The sequence below is a fragment of the Euprymna scolopes genome, chromosome 2, assembly GCF_053919585.1.
Source record: "Euprymna scolopes isolate OS-2025 chromosome 2, ASM5391958v1, whole genome shotgun sequence".
Lineage (NCBI taxonomy): Eukaryota > Metazoa > Mollusca > Cephalopoda > Sepiida > Sepiolidae > Euprymna > Euprymna scolopes.
Genome location: NC_136483.1, coordinates 79462503 through 79480439, shown reverse-complemented (window position 1 = coordinate 79480439; position 17937 = coordinate 79462503). Strand labels below are relative to the sequence as shown.

At 32.0% G+C, this 17937-nt stretch overlaps 1 protein-coding gene across 8 annotated transcripts in view; it reads left to right on the top strand.

Annotated features, from left to right (window-relative positions):
- Nucleotides 1-17937, top strand: part of LOC145292898 (putative E3 ubiquitin-protein ligase ariadne-2) — a 100704-nt gene that overhangs the window by 67962 nt on the left and 14805 nt on the right. For all 8 annotated transcript variants that reach the window (XM_080139063.1, XM_080139080.1, XM_080139097.1 and 5 more), the window contains 8 exons: nt 1343-1410; nt 2163-2226; nt 2843-2990; nt 5063-5184; nt 5515-5624; nt 8663-8780; nt 12945-12995; nt 16876-16921. In XM_080139063.1, coding sequence (XP_079995189.1) covers nt 1343-1410; nt 2163-2226; nt 2843-2990; nt 5063-5184; nt 5515-5624; nt 8663-8780; nt 12945-12995; nt 16876-16921 — 727 coding nt within the window. The remainder of the gene's footprint in view (nt 1-1342; nt 1411-2162; nt 2227-2842; nt 2991-5062; nt 5185-5514; nt 5625-8662; nt 8781-12944; nt 12996-16875; nt 16922-17937) is intronic.

Below are 17937 nucleotides of genomic sequence, written 5' to 3'. Positions count from 1 at the left end.
TGTTTGTATAATATAGAAGCATTAAGACTTATGAAGTGACAATGAGTCAGTTGAGCTTTGCTCACCAGATTTAAAGAAATGTTTCTTAATTAAAAATGTTTTTCTTTCACATTTGAAGAATAAAAAAAATATTGTCTGCTGGAAAACCCAAAAGCACAAGCCTGAGTAGGTACTGCTAATAACAATCGACAATTGGCCTTACTCGTGAAAAGACGGGTTGTAGGTAGGTAGAAGGAAAGCAGTGAGCAGGAAGAAGAGTTAAACAACCTTGCAATTCTTGGAAAGAAGTTACTGAAATAGGAAGCTTTATTACTATGAGGTATTAAAACGGTGAATTTATGGAGACCACTAGACTAACAAGTCAAATGAGCTGGAACAATGGAAGCAGGGAATAGATCAAACTATTCTGAAGAGCACGTTATAATAGTGTTTATAGAGACTAGCAACATCATGTCTGTGAAAGATTGCAATGAAGAAGGGTAGGGCCAATCAAATAAATAAATTTTTGCAATTAATCAAGAACGTTCAAATGAGATACTTTGTAAAGATAGAGAATGGTTGATATGAGAAAGTGTTTAAAGCGATAGAGAACTGATTTTATAAGAAGCAGAAATAGCAATGAATTTAATGAAATCAAAGATTTGATGAGAAAGAAAGGCCAAGAAGTTTTAGTCTATTTCTCAAGAGCAAAACCATCCATAAGAATCTTGGGAAGAGAGGGGCATGCTTACGATTGAAAGACATAAGCTGAGTCTTAATAGGATTAAATGAAACAAGCCATTTCTTATCCGAATTTATCACTGAACCTAGATCAAGATCAGCTGTATATTTCAACTGATTGAAGGGAGATGGGTAAAGAAACGGTACCAAAATAGTATCATCAGCTAAATGTTTATTTTTGAAATAATTTTCCCTGGAACATCATTTCGTGTTAGTGTTTTTTGTCCCCAAACAAAGGAATTCACTCCTATTCATTTGTTCGCACTTTTCTTAAATAACCACTCTTTGAATTTTTTTTTATTGAAATGTTACACAAACATTAGTAATGGTGAAAGTAAATTTTTGCCGAAATGGATATTCTGGGATGACTCTGGTTGCCTCCTCCACCAACCTACCATTTTAGGGGGGAAAATTACCCCCAAATCATTCATTTGTTCACACTTAATAACCACACCTTGGATATTTTTTAAATTTTGCAGAAACATTAGTCATGGTGAAAGTAGATTTCTCACTGGTGGAGGAGGACTCCTCATCCTTGGTTTGTTTAAAGAAATTTTACATGAAAAGTTATTTCTCCTCCTTGTCCGTAGAATGATCATTTATATTTTTTTTTGTCTTTCAGATAAGTCCTGCTCTTTCGAAGATGTTACTTCAAGAACATGGATGGCAGAAAGAAAACTTACTAAAAAAGTAAATAAATTACTTTTTTTTTTTTTTTTTTTTTTTTTTTTACTTATTCCTCCCAGAAAGTAACTAGAAATACATTAAAACGTGAACAACTGTGGGCTAGGCAAAATTCATTGTGTTAAGAATCAGAGCTGGAGTCTGACCTCCATAAATTTAAGCAATTAGAGTGGGTTGCTTGGTCAACAGATTCTGCACCTTGTCTTTATCTTTAAATTCTTTAGGTTTTGTTTATTTTGCAGACAAGATTTTGAATTAACAAAACCTTTAAAACCCTATTCATTTTAAAATCAAAAACCTATAAATATGATGAACAAAAAAAAAAACCTTTGTTTTTATTTGTATTTGGATACTTTGTACTACTGTTTTCATCTTGATCATTATTTTTACGTTTCAGTCAATGTAACCTCTGACCTTTGGGTGTATCTTATAAAATTTCAGAATCTTTGTGTTGAACTCTGAATCTGCATGGATTTTTGAATGGAACCCTTTATTTAATCCATGGGGATAGTATGCTAAAACTAGATTAAAACATCTACAAGAACCTGTTGATTCCAAATGAAATTAGTTTTACTTAGAGATGAACTATTGATTAAAAGCTGAATGAACAAGTACACATCGTTGCTTTATATATATGTAGATGTCATTTATAATTATTAATTTGGATTTTGTAATCGTCTTTTTAAAGTTTCACTTTTCTTTTTAACTGTATTATAATTTTAGATATTTTAAAATTTCCTCTATTTTCAAACTTTCAGACACACAGAAAATCCTGCCAGATTACTTGTGGATTCAAATATTATGCCCTCTGTCAAATTTCAGGTAAGAAAGTTTATTTTTCTCTGTAATTTTGGTGCTTGTGTAGATTAGTGACCTTTTTAAACCAACCCATTTCAGGTGAAAATATTGTACTTGCATGTTATGTCGAAGTTGGTATAAATTCCAAAAATGACTAAAAATGATACAATAAAAATAAAATTTATCGAGTCGTTATACCATATGTTGTAATGTGGAAGAGTTGTGCAATCAATTCAGTATGACAAACAAGGGAGATAACTTCTGGCTTAAATTAAGGGTGTAATTATGGTTGATTTTTCATTGTTAAAAATATGTCTAGCATTTTACCGGATCATTTTTATAAGTTTTTGAATTTTATACTAATTTTGACATGAGTACATAATTTTTTCTAAAATGTAAAAAGATTACCAATCTACACAAGCATCGAAATATTATCTTTAGTTATGATTTGGCCTTTGTCAACCATATACAATATCTTCCTTCTAACATTGGAGAAAAAGCATGACTGCACCATTGATAAAATCATGACATATGATTTTTACTTCGCTCAACTGATGATGGGTTGGAATGTGTATGACCTAAGTGTTTGTCTTTTTTTCTTTCCTATGATTTGATGATACCTTGTTTTTACTTTATGTAGGATCTTGGTGCAAACAGTTTGGTGTGTGCCGTTTGCACTTTGCGCTATTCCAGAGACCGGATTGAAAGTTTAACGTGCGGACATGGATTTTGTAAAGAATGTTGGGATAGATACTTCCAAGTACAAATTCAGCAAGGTGTTACTACGGGTAAGTCTTGCCTTTTTTTTTTTTTTTTTTTTTTTTCTTTGCCTGTCAACTTCTCTCCATGTTTAACATCAAATCTCTCTCATTAATTGTTTGGACAATCTTTGAACATTGTTAATTCACATACCTGTTTTAGCAGCAGCTGAATAGCGTAACGGGTAGGAGCACCGGCTGTTACCTATGTGGTAGTTTCAAACTTGGGTTAAGGTAGTTGCTAGTCTAGCTGCACTGATGAGCTGTGAAGCAGTACTGTATGTGGATGATATATATAGAATTACAACTATATTTTCTAAATAAATATTAACAATTATTTTTATACCTACAGACATCTAGTATTTTATGCTTATACAATCATCAGTGTAGGAAGTGATAATTACTGCTGGTCAGAAAACCTGAATCCAGTCACAAAGCCACCTTTGACTTTATAGGTTACCATCTTTCTTCACAGCTACCAGCAATTAACACCTGAATGGAAGGAAATTAAGTACCTATAAATGCCATGTTGTCAGACATTCAAAAAAAAAAAAAAACAGTATTCAGTGACTGGAAGTCAGAATATTGTATTTGCACTAAAGTTGACACTGCTTTTTTTTTATTTATTTATTTTTATTTTTTTTTTTTTTATCTATTCCCTGAAGAGGGCTCAACTTTAATTTAAATTTAATTTCTTATAAAGTAGAATCCCGGAATATGGCATTAAAAATTAATAACAAAATACAGTACAGTATATGATACACATCTATATAATCAAATAACAGTATAAATAATATCATGACCAGAGGCCGGAAAAACATTGTATTCCACATCGTAACCTGAAAAAAAAAAATATCCTAGGGCCATCTTATCCCGAGGTTCTACTGTATATATTCTACCCGAGTTTTACTAAACAAAGATCAAGTAAAATCGCTCTGCATATTTGTATTTTATATTTGGAGATGTTGAATATTTTATTTTTTCAGTGGGTTATCTGCAATTGTGCATGTTTGTTAAAGTTATATAAAAACAAATTTGAATTTAGGAAACAAACTTACATCGTTTGTATATAAGTAATATGTATGTTTACATATAAGCATACATATAAAAAGTCTTCTCCCCTCAGTTTTGATATGAGGTTCACCACAATAATTAAGTTGTCACAAATCCATACTAATTGTTTATACTGATGAAGGCTTGTGGAGAACCATCCAGGAACTGCTAATCTTAGTCACTACAGTTGAATGAACAGAGCAGACAGGTTTTATATCAGTTTTCCTTCTAGATGCATATGGCATAATCACGTTGACATACTAGTTTTCATTACATCACTGAAATTAAGCAATGATGAGCCTGGCCAACACCAGATGGGTGACCATTTGGAATGTTAGACTGTGTACACTGTGCTGGGATGTAAAAACTTTCAGATTTGTATTAAAACCACTGTGAGAGATGCCCCCTCAATCTTCATTTTTATATATATATATATATATATATATATATATATATATATATATATATATCCCATACCATTGGAAAGATCATGATCAAACTTGGCGTGGTGATAGTCCCCCATCTAGGGATGGTGCACACTATTTTTCAAGGCTAAAGGTCATATTTGGTGCAGCTCTTCATAAACTTCCTCACCTAAGGATGGTGCACACAGTTGGGGTTCACCACCATGGCGCCAGCCAACTTTATGAATTTGAATCAGATCACGCCTTATCCTCTCAACCAATCTTCATAGTTCATAGTTGGATTTCAGTCACTTTAGGAAGTAGTTAAAAAAAATTTTAAACACCTTAAGCAATAGTTGTTCTTACAGCATCCACTTACTACTAAGGGTGTCTGCAAAGTGGGTACTCAAGTGTACAACAAAGTTCTACACTTCACTTGGGTATCTCTTTGCTATTATACTGATAAAGCCATTGAGTTGGTGCAAGTCGTGTTCAATAATACTTTATTATTTATCTGTATATATCAATGTCTGTTCAGGCATTAATTTTCAAAGGTTACTTTCTTGCAAAATTAATGACATTACAAAATGACTGTATCAATTGATTTATAACATGAGAAATACTGATTTCTTTTCTGTTTGTCAGGTATCCAATGTATGGCGTCTGATTGTAATGTACTTGTTCCTGAAAATGTTCTTTGTGACATTCTTAGTCAGCCAGATATTCGAGATCGTTACATGAGATTAACATTTATGGATCATGTTAAGGTAATAAACCATTGTATTACATTTTTTTTTTTTTTTTTTTTTAATCCACTTTTTTGTTTCCACTCTTCACTCCCCCCCCCTTGTTCTCTTTTTCCCCCCCTTGTTCTCTTTTTCCCCCCCTTGTTCTCTTTTTCCCCCCCTTGTTCTCTTTTTCCCCCCCTTGTTCTCTTTTTCCCCCCCTTGTTCTCTTTTTCCCCCCTTGTTCTCTTTTTCCCCCCCTTGTTCTCTTTTTCCCCCCTTTGTTCTCTTTTTCCCCCCTTTGTTCTCTTTTGCACTTATATCCTGTTTGCATTCCTTGCCTTTTGTTTAATTTAACTTTTCTGTTTACAGACACATCCAGAACTTCGATTTTGCCCTGGCCCCAACTGTCCTGTGATTGTGAGAGCTGCTCAACCGTTGGCAAAGAAAGTTGAATGTTCCAAATGTAAAACTTCCTTTTGGTAAGGAAACAATAGAACAATCTATTTTTATCCTTTTAATTTCTCTTCTGGACGAGTAGGGATGAAAAATAAATATGGCTTCTCTAAATCAACATCTATATTTTGGGTCTGGATACATTTTTTTTTCATCCTCATCGATAATGGTATTGATTGAACATCTTCTACAGTCCCAAGTATGACCTTAAACTACATTGATACTGAGGGTAATGACAACAGACCTGAAAAAATACTTGTCTTGACTATGGATTAAATAAAATCTCTTGGACCTAAAATTGCAGCCAGTCATTTACATAAGTGTACATCAACCTCACAAATATCTTAAGATATTAAGAACTTACCAAAATAAATTACATAAGCAGAAAAGGATTGATATGCCATAAAAGAGAATCATTGAAAGTTCATTAATTCTTGTTGATAAAATATTTGAAAAGGAAAAATTAAACTAATCTTGCAGAAAATTAAAACTCGTTTGTTTGATTATTTGAATAAATTGAATAATGAAAAATGGTAAGAATATATGTATTAAATCTAAATTTTAACAATATTGGGGATTCTACAGAAATTCCATGGTCGCTTTTTTTGATCTATCTAATAATTCTGCTTAGTTCTGTAATATTTCCCCATAATATTGCTGCTGTAAATGTGCTAAGTTAGTGGGAGATAATTCATACAAGCTCAACACAGTAATCTTATTACAGCTTTCTTTGTATATGTAAACAAGAAGCAGATAACTGATTTTTTTGGGGTTTTTTTGTTTTAGTTTTCAATAATTCGGTTTTACTCAAAAATGTTCTTCAAATTTTGCAGAAGAAAAACTTGTAGGAACAACATGGGAACAGAAAAAGTATGTCATTTAAATTACAAGCAGATGGATGATTCAGACAAAATGTTACGATGCACATGAAATGCTGACTATATTCAAACCCTGAATCCATTATCCATTAGTACCAACTGCTACTTGTTCAACATAGAACAATATTTAAGTTTACATTGATTTTAGTGCAGTGATACTGTGATGCTTACGAATTCAAGGAGGGATACGCAAACTTAGATATTTTATAACATTTGATTATAATAAATCTGTTGGATTTAAACTTGATTACTTTATGAACATATGCATGTTTAATATTGTTGGTTAAATCTTTATATATTAAAAACAAACTTATATATTTTAGTGCTCTAATTAAAGTGAAACAAGTGGAAAATATTATTTTACTAACTATAACTATAAAATCAATCTTGTATACAAATGAGCAAAAAAAAATCTGCTTTCCAGATTTTGTTAGAATTTTACTGCCTTAGTATGGTTTTCTATTGTTGACTAGAACTTGATCAGTTCAATCAATTATGTAGATTGTATTATCAAGTATGAACTATGAAGAAATGGCCATGTTTTCCTTGTTATAAAGATTTGGTTAGCTATTGATTGTTTAATATATACTAGAGGGACCTGTTAACTGGTGTTGCCTGGTGGAAGCACATCCCTCTTCTCTCATAGAAAAATTAAAGTACAGTTGTTGGTCTATAATCAAACAATCCTCCTCCCCTCATAAAAACAATACGGTTGTTGTTGCCCAACATCCAACCTCTTTATGTTAAGAACAGCTTCCAGAACACACACCCAACTTCCTGTCACCCACAGCATTCCCATATTAAGAACAGCTCTTGGAATAGACAACCCCATCCTGTGAGTGGGAAATGCTGGGTGGGTGTCAGAATAACCTGGATAATTGCTGTCAGGATCTTGAGGTGCAAATACTAATTAACAAAAGGAAAGTCATGTTGAAGGAAAATGAATCTCTAATTTGTCTATAATCAAACACCTGCATACGATATTGGGTTGTCAACTGAATTTTAAGCTACTAATGCAGGAAATGCAAAATAAACAATGGTAACCGTAAATAAAAATGTTTCAGGGTTGTTTTGTTTGTTATGGGGGGTGGGGGGGGGGGCTATACATGTGATCAAAGAAATGTAAATAAAGAAAACCATGAAGGAAATGTCCCAGTATCAAACAAAGTGAACCAAAAAAAGAAATAAGTTGTTGGTTTCCTCAGTATAATTGTAAGTGAAAAAAGAAAAACAATGATATCTGTAAATTGTATGTATTTTGTTTCACGGATTATTTTATTTTAAGGCAGGGGAGGGGGGGGGGGTTAGTTGCACGTAAATGTGAGAGTATAAGTATGTTACTTTATGATTATGAGCATTTGATAATTTTGTATTTGGTTTAATATGCATAAAACTATTGTTTCATGTAGAGGGGGGCCATATTTGTAAAGGTCTGCAAACCTACGGTAATTTGGTCCAGAGGGAATATTATTTTGTATTTAGAAAGGTTTTTTTCCTTTATGTATTTTATCGAAAATTTTTATAAAAGCATGAGATTTTTTTATCTATATTTTTGTTTGTTTTCAAAGTGGAGAAGTACCTTAAACATTATTTCAAAAACTGATGATAGGCACCAATGAAATTAAAAAAAAAAAAAAAAAAAAAACTTGTTCAGAGCATCTTAAATATTTTAAATTCAATGGGAACTCCCTGAAACGTCTAGCAAATATGTACAAAAAGGTTTACAAAGGGATGTTTACAGTAATGTACCAATACAATAGAAATAAATTAGACTCTAAGAATCCATGTTAAATCTGGGAATGCGATTTATAACACATTCCCTGGCCCTTTGTTTTATGTTTTTTTTTTTTTTTTGTTTTTTTTTTTTAAGAAAAAAAAAAAAAAAAATGTTTGGGAATCAGAAATTAAGTGCAAAATTTTCTGATACCTCAAAAAGCTCTGATTTTCCTAATTCCTATTAATCATTCCAACACTATATGCGACACAAACGTTCTCTCATGTTCCATGTCAGGTTTAACAACTGTGTTTTCTTGAAATGTGTAGCATGTGCTGCTTAAAGATCATGTGAAAATAGATGTGACAGATGCAAATCTTTGTCTTATTCCTCAGAAATTCCATTATTGAAAGTATATACTTGTTTTATTTTGATTTTTTTTTAATATATAAAACATATTTTATTTGATCAGTTTTCGCTGTGGTATTGAATACCATGCTCCCACTGATTGCAGTACTATCAAGAGATGGCTCACAAAATGTGCTGATGATTCAGAAACGGCTAATTACATATCTGCCCATACAAAAGATGTAAGAATAATTTCTTTTTCAATTTTCTTAATTTTGCAACCAGTTGTACCTACACAGTAATACCCAGGATTTAAAATTTTTTTTATTTTAAGTTGAATTTCAAAAGTAAAATTTTATTTGAATAATTCAGTTTTGTTGTCAGCTTGGATGTTCTCACAACGTTTCGGTGGATGTAATCCCTGATCTTGTCAGAATATATATCAACCAAAACGTGAGAATAACATTTTAAAAAATCCATAACTTCTACTTTTAATTACTATTGTTGTTTGGTTATTAAATTAATTGGATCAAATTGTTAATTTTTTTTAAGGTAATGTTATTCAATGATTTGAATTCCTTTAAAAATTTTGAAGGGTCACAAAATAATGCATTTCTAATTTTTTTTTATTTTTTTAGTTTTTTTTTTACAAGAGTAAAACTGCTGACTTAATGAAGAAAAAATTCTCTCTGGTGGTAACTAAATTTTTTTAACAATTTTGTTTTTATGCTATTGCATTTTAGAATTTAATAATGCATTAATAGTAAAATAAATAATACAATGTAATTATCAAAGTTATGTTAACGTGATAAATACAGATTTATTAAAATAATGTCTTTTCAAGTTAGAAAAAGTTTAAAAGGTTTAAAAATTGCTAATCACTTAAAAAGTTTATGCAAAAATTGGGACGGTAATGTTTCTCTTTCCCTCCCTTTTCTGTCTCTCTCTTTGTAATTACATAAAAATGTGCATCTTTAAAAAAAAAAAAAAAAAAAAAAATGGTTAAATGATTTGATAAGTTGACAATCTTTGTCATCATCCATTTTATCATCTGAGAATGTGAGAATTAAGACAAAGAGAAGCAAGAATTACAAGGCTGCTGAAAGTAAACCCAGAGACCACTTTCTACTGTCGTCTGTGTATAGTATTGAATTCATGTTTTCATTCAGAGCCACAAAACTTAAATTTTACCATCATTAATCTGCATGAATGAGCAAACATTTATTTGAAAAGTGGACCTTGGAATTACTTTCGTCAACTTCGTCACTTTTGCTTCCTTAATTTTGTCTTTCAGTCCTCACATTCTACAAGTCATTTTTCTGACAAAGGGGGAAGTATTACTGTTTTGAGTTGGATCTATTCATCTAACACTAATTTTTGATCTTGAAGTTTAAAAAAAAAATTTCTTTTTTTTTTTTTTTTCCTTTAGCACCTTACATCAAGTGGTTTTATGTCTTGTCTGGAGCGATTTCCTTAAAAAAAAAATCTTTGCATTGTTTGAAAGTTGGGAGCAGAAACTGCTGAATTCTACATCTGGAAAAAATAATGGTTGACTGACAATTTTACTTGTGCAACTGTATTGTCTGGCTCTGAGCCACACAAACCGTATTCCAGTGTTTCTTATGCCACACTTTGACAGCAATATATCATTCCCTATCACAGACGGTTACGTTTCCGATGTGTTTCCTAGATCAGCAAGATCAATATGCCTCACTTCTAGATCTATTTCTGTCCACAGTTCCCAATGATAGTGTAACGAATGGCCATAGCCTACTCGGGAATGCTGATCACGCTGTGATAATGGTAGAAATTGCCCTAAATTCTGCACCTAAAACTGAAGAGCCATTGCTCAAAATGACAAGGTATAATAGTGCTGACTGGGAAGCCATCAGGGATCTCATCAGAGATGCCCTATGAGGAAACCTCTTTTCTTCCTGCTGAACAGTGCGCAAATGAGACCACTGAATGGTTCAAAAGAGCAATTAAAGCACATGTTCCCACGCAGAAATTCTATAGCACCCCCCTCCTCAATGGTTTACTTCTGCCTGTACAGCTTCCATTGCTCAAAGGCAGCATGCATACCGCAGATTTAACTGATATAAGTCCAGTAAAAACAGACAAAAGTATATAGAAGCTGGTAGTAATTGTAAGAAAAAAATGGCGACAGTTAAGAGAGGAGAATATGCCGAAACCACCAGAAAACGCATTGAAGCACAGAAATTAGGAATCCGTGATTTCTGGAAAATCTACAACAGTGTAGTAAATAATAGGCAGTCAACAAATCCCCCATTATCCAACAATCATGAGGTTGTTTGCACAGCAACTGAGAAGGCTAACGGTTTGCCTCTAACTCCACATTGGAGCAAGCAAGCCACTCCCACCCTGACTTTCCTGTGCGGACAGACACCACGCTAGATGATCTGGAAATCACCCCTTCTCAGGTGCATGATATCATAAAAAACCTAGACACCTCTAAAGCATGTGGACCCAATCTCATCCCAGCTGTACTATTAAAAAAATATTCTCTGCTGAAGATGCTCCAGTCCTCCAAACTTTACAACAAATGTCTTAATGAATCTTGCTTTCCTGAATGCTGGAAAACTGCTTCTGTGGTACCAGTTTACAAAAATTCTAGCGAAAGAACTAACCTATTAAATTATCACCCCATTAGCCTCCTCCTGCTTTTCGCCAAAATATTTGAGTCCCTTATTAACCAAACTCTAGTCCATCATCTTGCAGCTGCTAAACTTCTGACTGACCAACAATATTCTACAGCAGATATCTGTAATCTCTGAATGTATGTACCATACACTGGACAAAGCTGGGAAGGATAGTGTTAGCCCTAAATATATCGGGCTTTTGATAGGGTTTGGCACAATTTTTTTTCAGGAAAATCAGATTATACGGTATCACTGGATGACTACTTAACATAATCAAATCCTTCTGAATTAAGAGAGAAATCCAGGTTGTCCTCAATGGTCGTACATCTAAACACTATATAAATACAAGTGTACCTCAGGGTCCATCCTTGGACCTTTATTCCTAATATTTATAAATAACCTCTCTGATAAAATTGTCTCCGAGATGGTTATATTTGCTGATGACAGCACGCTATATAACAGGCATGAGGGGAAAACAAATGAATACATATCTAAGGAAATGCCAGAAACACTACAGAAAGACCTCCAATCAGTAGTTGAATGGGGACAAAAATGGATGGTCGCATTTAATGCTGCCAAGACGAACAAGAAACCTTTTCAACCACAAATAGCTCTGGCTAAAGATACATTACTTGAAAGTACTTCGTTCAAACTTCTAGGATTCATGTTCACAAGGAACATGAGTTGGAACAGATACATTGAGAGCATTGCCAAAGCTGCTTTGAAGAAAGTGGGTTCTCTTTACCATGCTAGAAAGTTACTTATACCTGGAAACCATTTGCTCATGTATGGAGTATTGTCACATTTGAGCCACTGCCTTGTTTAGGGTGAAATTGTAATAATAAAAAAAAAGCCACTCTGTCCAGGTTTTACAATATGGTGAAAGGATCTTGAATGATTGATAGGGAATGAAGGTAGGCAGAAAGCAAGGTGGAACGACTGGGAAAGATAGATTTTGGAGTTGGCTAGAGGTGTCCATCTTGCCCAAGATTCTCTGTCAAATGTTTTGATAAATTGACAGTTTTCACTTAGTAGTTTGGGCAAGATACAAAATAAGAGAAAGTGTTGTGCTTGGAAATTTTTGGTGCTTGTGTAGAATAAGATTTTGAAACAAACATTTCAAGTGAAAACATTATGTATCATCTAATTAGTATACATTAAAAAAATGATCCAGTAAAAATAGAATTTATCAAGTTTTGTTTTAGTGTAATAGTTGTGCAACCAATTCTATATGACAAACTAACTTATCGCCTGTGCTTTCTTTGAAACCCGTTATTGAAAAAGAAAAATGTCCGACTGTTAGTCTCTACAATTTTCTTTCAAAAAATTTAACTCCTCTTCTATTGGATCATTTGTAATTTTTGTAGTTTATAATTTCAACATGACACATACGTATGTAATGTTTTCATCTGAAATGCGTTTGTTTAAAAGTCCACTATTCTGCAAAAGCACAAAAAATTCCAATAGATTGAACTCTACCAGGTAATATCACTGTGGACCTGAGAGTTGTGATAATTAAGGGGTAGGCAATTCCATACTCTCCAAAATGATGCTTAAACATTGGATGGACTCTTACTTGGAACAGATATTCATGTCTAAAGTTTTTCATTAAAATGGTTGTCTTCTAGAATCCTACAGGAAAATTTTTTTTTTTTTTCCAGAATAAAATCAGACACTTCAATTTAAAAAAAAAAAAAAAAAAAAAAAAAAAAAAAAATTAAAAGCTATGTTTTCTGTTTCTTCCAGTGCCCTCGATGTCATGTATGCATTGAGAAAAATGGTGGCTGTAATCATATGGTGAGTACTAAAAATGTTTTTTCATTGCAAAACAAAACATTAATCAATTCTTGCTCTTTGTATGCAAACGCATTTTTTTTTTTTTTTTTTTTTTTTTTTTTTTACAATAAAATTTCAAATCTATAATCAGTATTTTTCAAATTAAAAATATGAACTGAAAAATGATTTGGATTCTAAATTTTTTTTAACAAAATGAGTTATAACAAAATATTAATTTTTTAGGTACTTGTACAGTTTAATCAAGACATTAAAAATGAAAATATCAAAAAAGGTTATATTGTATGTATCCATTATGGAATAAATTTCTCTGGAAAAAAATTTCACTTAATCTCATCAAGTAGCGTTTTTTTTTTTTTTTTTTTTTTTTACAGTAAAGAAACAATTTATGATACCAAGCAAAAGGTTGATTTTGAGGAAGAAAAGCTAGTATTAAAGATGGTAAAATATTGGTGCTTTAAACTGAGTTATCTCCCGGTGGCGTGTTAAAAAATTAAAAGATGTCTACCTTCAATGCGCTGTCATAAAACATGTTTTTCCGCTGTAAAAAAAAAACCTACTTGATTAAATGAAATTTTTTTTTCCGAGATCTTCAGTCCAAAACGGATATGTACAATATAACTTTTTTTTTCCTCAATATTTTCATTTTTTTAATGTCTTGTCTTGATTAAACTGTGCAAGTGCCTTTTTTTTTTTTTTTTTTTTTTTAACTAAGATTAGATCAGACACTGTTCACAAAGAACAGCCTGGGATTGTTTTTCAACTTGTTTATTGTCCACATTTATCAATTATTTATCCTTCAGTCAAGTTTGAACGTCTATTTGATTTGTCAGATGAATTAATCGCCTTTTCCATCCTGATTGCTGACTGGCATTCAGATACACATTGGGTGATGGACACTGTTAGTCAAAAAAATTACAGGACATTAATAGTTTTATAGAAAGTAATTTAAATTAATGTTATGTCACTTATATTCCCACTCACTTAATAAATTTAGATTACATCTTATAACTTTATTCTAAAAACTAAATATAAAATTTTAAACAAAAAAATATATGTATATAAATTTGATATTATTAAACTGGGCACAAAAAATATTCTTAATCCCAGACATTATCAGCCCTTTCTGTTAGTTAATAAATTATTAGATTAAAATTATCCATTAAAATGTACAATCAGACTATATTCTTTAGTAACTATTTGGATTGTTCTGTTTAATTTGTTTGTATACTTTATATTTTTTGGCATTTATTTAGAACTAGCAGGGGTAGCCGGCGTTGTCCGGGTGTTTGGAGGTGTGTGTAAGAGTGGGGGTAAAGTAAAGAATAAGCGAAGTAATAACCCTGTTTGAATATTAAAAAAAAAAAAAAAAATCGGCAAAACAAAAAAAAACAGTGAACAAACAAAACTTCTTTAAAAAAAAGAAATCGTAAAAGCAAAAATAAGGGGGGGGAAAAATGAATGTCTTCGGAAAAACAAAAACATGGCAAAAAGCATAAAAAATTTTTTTAAAAAATGGCATAAATAACCCTTCGAATCAGTTAAGCCCATGGTGCATTTCACCCAGTAGAAAGCATAGTGAAAAGGAACGTTAAAATTCCATTCCAGTTTTTTTAAGCAACTATGAAGTAAAGAAAACCCAAACTAGTGTTCCTGGTGAACAATTTCAGAAATGGTGTAAGTGGTGGCGGGGGAAGGAGGAATTAATTACAGAGAAAAGATTTTACTACTTCCATTGATTTTTAAGCGATTGTGGCAGTTAACTCAGCAGAAAAAATATAGGAATCTATGATTATCGAGGAAGTGGAGAGGTAATATGCCTATAACACACCTTAGATATTGTACTGCAGTTTGTGCATATTACATTCGCATGAAATGTCTTGATTTTTAATCCTATTAAGGTGAAAATCATAGGGGGGAAAATAAGTTTATTGTATATAAATAGGGATTAAACCAATTTTCAAAATATAAAGACAAAACTATTTTAATCTTTATGATGTGGGTATCTGTCATGAAACACAGATGTCATATTTAAAAAAAATTACATAAATTGATCAAGTAGTTTTTTTTAACTCGGAAAATACAATTTTATTACTAATCGACTTTTTGATCTGCTATATTTAATAAGGGGGAGACAACTCAATTTTATCAAAATTAAAATCAGCCTTATAATGGCTACAATTTCCTATTAAAATTGCTAAAAATCACCACAAATGATTTTCCATATAAAAGACTACTTGATCAATTTACATAATTTTAGGGGTATGCCACCTTCGTTCAATGATGGGTACGTATGTAATAAAGATTTTTTCTGTAATTTAATTTTTTTTAAATAAGTCTAATTCTAAATAAGCACCATTTCTACTAATATGTAAAACTGGATACTTTAATATCCATGTGTTTTCCCAATTTGATAAATTATATTTCTCATGTCGAATTGGTTGTTGGATCAAATAATTTCATTACTGATCTCTATTGTTTTAACTCCTTTATAAATATACGAAAAAAGGCTTCCAATATCTAACCTTAAGGAAGCATTATGTGAATCAGGAAAATGTAACCAAATTTTTCTCTTCTTGGTCTTTTCAGCAAATATATTACAAGTCACATTATTTGAAATACCCAAGTTTTCAATTTTATTAATTGCCAACCTTTGACCAGAGCAAAACCAGAATTTACTTTAAATTCCAATTTACAACTTTTCAATTTTAATGAGATAAAACAAGTTGAGTTCTGTGGAAGAGACTGATCAAAAAAAAAGTTCTTATCTTTTGTCAGGTTGACAAGAAAGTTTTTGCAGTTTTTAACTTTAAAATTCAGATGGACATATCTCGGCTCAAACAAATTTATTGATCGAAATAAGCATCATTAGAATCAAAACAAGTGTATTTATGCCAGTAATATGCGTTCTGGTGGCGATGAAGTCACTGAAGGACTTTTGGTATCACTTGGGTTTTTTAAGCATTTCTCCCTCAGAAAGTTGTCGATATGCTTGAAAAACTAGTAGTTGGTAAATGAAAAGTGTGGTGGATGAGGCAGTTTCATAGTCTAATTCGTTGAACTTTTGCAGGGTTGATTTAGCAACGTGCAGTTGGGCATTGTAATGGAGGAGAATTGGGCCTTTTCTGTTGACTAATGCCAAGTGTTGAGAGTACTTTACAGCCGTAATGATTTTGCCTGTATTAAAAAAACAAAAACAAAACTAATGGATTAAACCGGTTGCAGACCACCAGTAAGCATGACTTCCTTTTGGCGCAACTCTGTTTTCGAGAAGTGTCATGGAGCTTTGTTAGTGTCTAACCATTGAGCCGAGTGCCACCAGTTGTAAAGAATCCACTTTTTATAGCAAATCACAACCAATGGCCGACCACTATGCTCATCAAGACTCTCAACCACCATGAAATTTCTTAAATCACCATTGTGATGTGCATTCAGTAGTTGTTTCTGGGCCAAACGCTTCATTGTTATCACGAGCTGTTCCGGCAGCTTTTTGACCTAGCTTGAATTGAAATAAGAAATTGTGCGAATTTGCATTTTTCATCTTGTGTTCAATGTTCTGAAAAAGACCTAATTGTTTTAAAATGATTGTAATTTAGAGTGAAACACACTCTTTAAAAGTGATATATAAAGTAAAGGTATTATAACTAAAACTTATTTGAAAAGACCTCCATTTGTAATCAAAATTAAACATTTTACAAGAACTTTATCAACCTAATACTTTTCTTAAGGAGTAGGGTAGTCTTGAAGTTATCAGAAAGATTAAGTAAAAAAAATCACAATTATGAATTTTTTACTTTTAAGGTTCAAATCTTCATGTTCCCAAAGTACATTTCTCTCAAGTTATTAATGTTTAATATTCCTGTTCTTTTTGTCATTATTTTAGCAATGTTCCCGATGCAAGCATGATTTTTGTTGGATGTGTTTAGGAGGTAAGTTTTGTGTCTATTCAATATATGTTCAGCAAGAAATCTTTGATCAGATCTACTTAAATTAGATAGTTCACTGGAGAAGTAATATATATATGGCATGTGGACTCAATTGAATTGAGTAACTACATTGTGTTAAAAAAAACAAAAAAAAACGGTTGAATGTCAGTTATGCATTAAAATCTGTCAAAAGTCCATGTGTTTATCATTCTTCATCCCAACTATTGACTGATTGACTATCCAATTATAAATACATCTCTTAAATTTTCAAGGCATGTGAAAAAGGGACCAAGACTATCACATTAACCTTTTATGACCTGGTTGAACTAATTAATTCTGTTGTAAATAAATGAATATAATGTCATAAAATGGGAATTAATTCAAACATGCCTTCTACATATTCAGTATCTGGGTAGATGCCAGGTAGGTTCAGATTGCAACTGTCCATTGTTTACACTCGGTATATTGCTATCTGTCTCAGTGGAGCATTTTAAGTTGTCCTAAACATGCTTTTTTCAAGCATTATGGATGATAATAAAGGTAAGTTTATGAAATGCAAAAATTCTCGGTGGTAGTTTAACTATTGAATTTTATAATTTTTCCAGTTTGAAGACAATCATAGTATCATTACCCTTTAAAATAACTAAAATTAATAGATATTTTTTTTATTTTATCATTGGAATCCTTTGAGATGAGTAATTTGTATATTTATTTATTTGTGGACTTCAATTCTACCCAAAGCCGGTCAGAAGATTAGTTGGTCAAAACTGTGAGACCACAACTATGGAAGGCTGTAATCACTAAGGATACAGTTTACTCGGCATTCCTATCCCGTCGCAGTTAACCATCTGATGAAGGCCAGAGGAATCGTTAGCCGAAATGTGAAACAACTATGAAGATGAGGATAAGTCTGCAAATAAATACATAAATACATTTTAATCATCTACATCGTAATTCAGGTGATAAAGAGTTAATGGAAGCAAAAAAAATTTTTAATATTTTTTTTTATTTATTTTTTT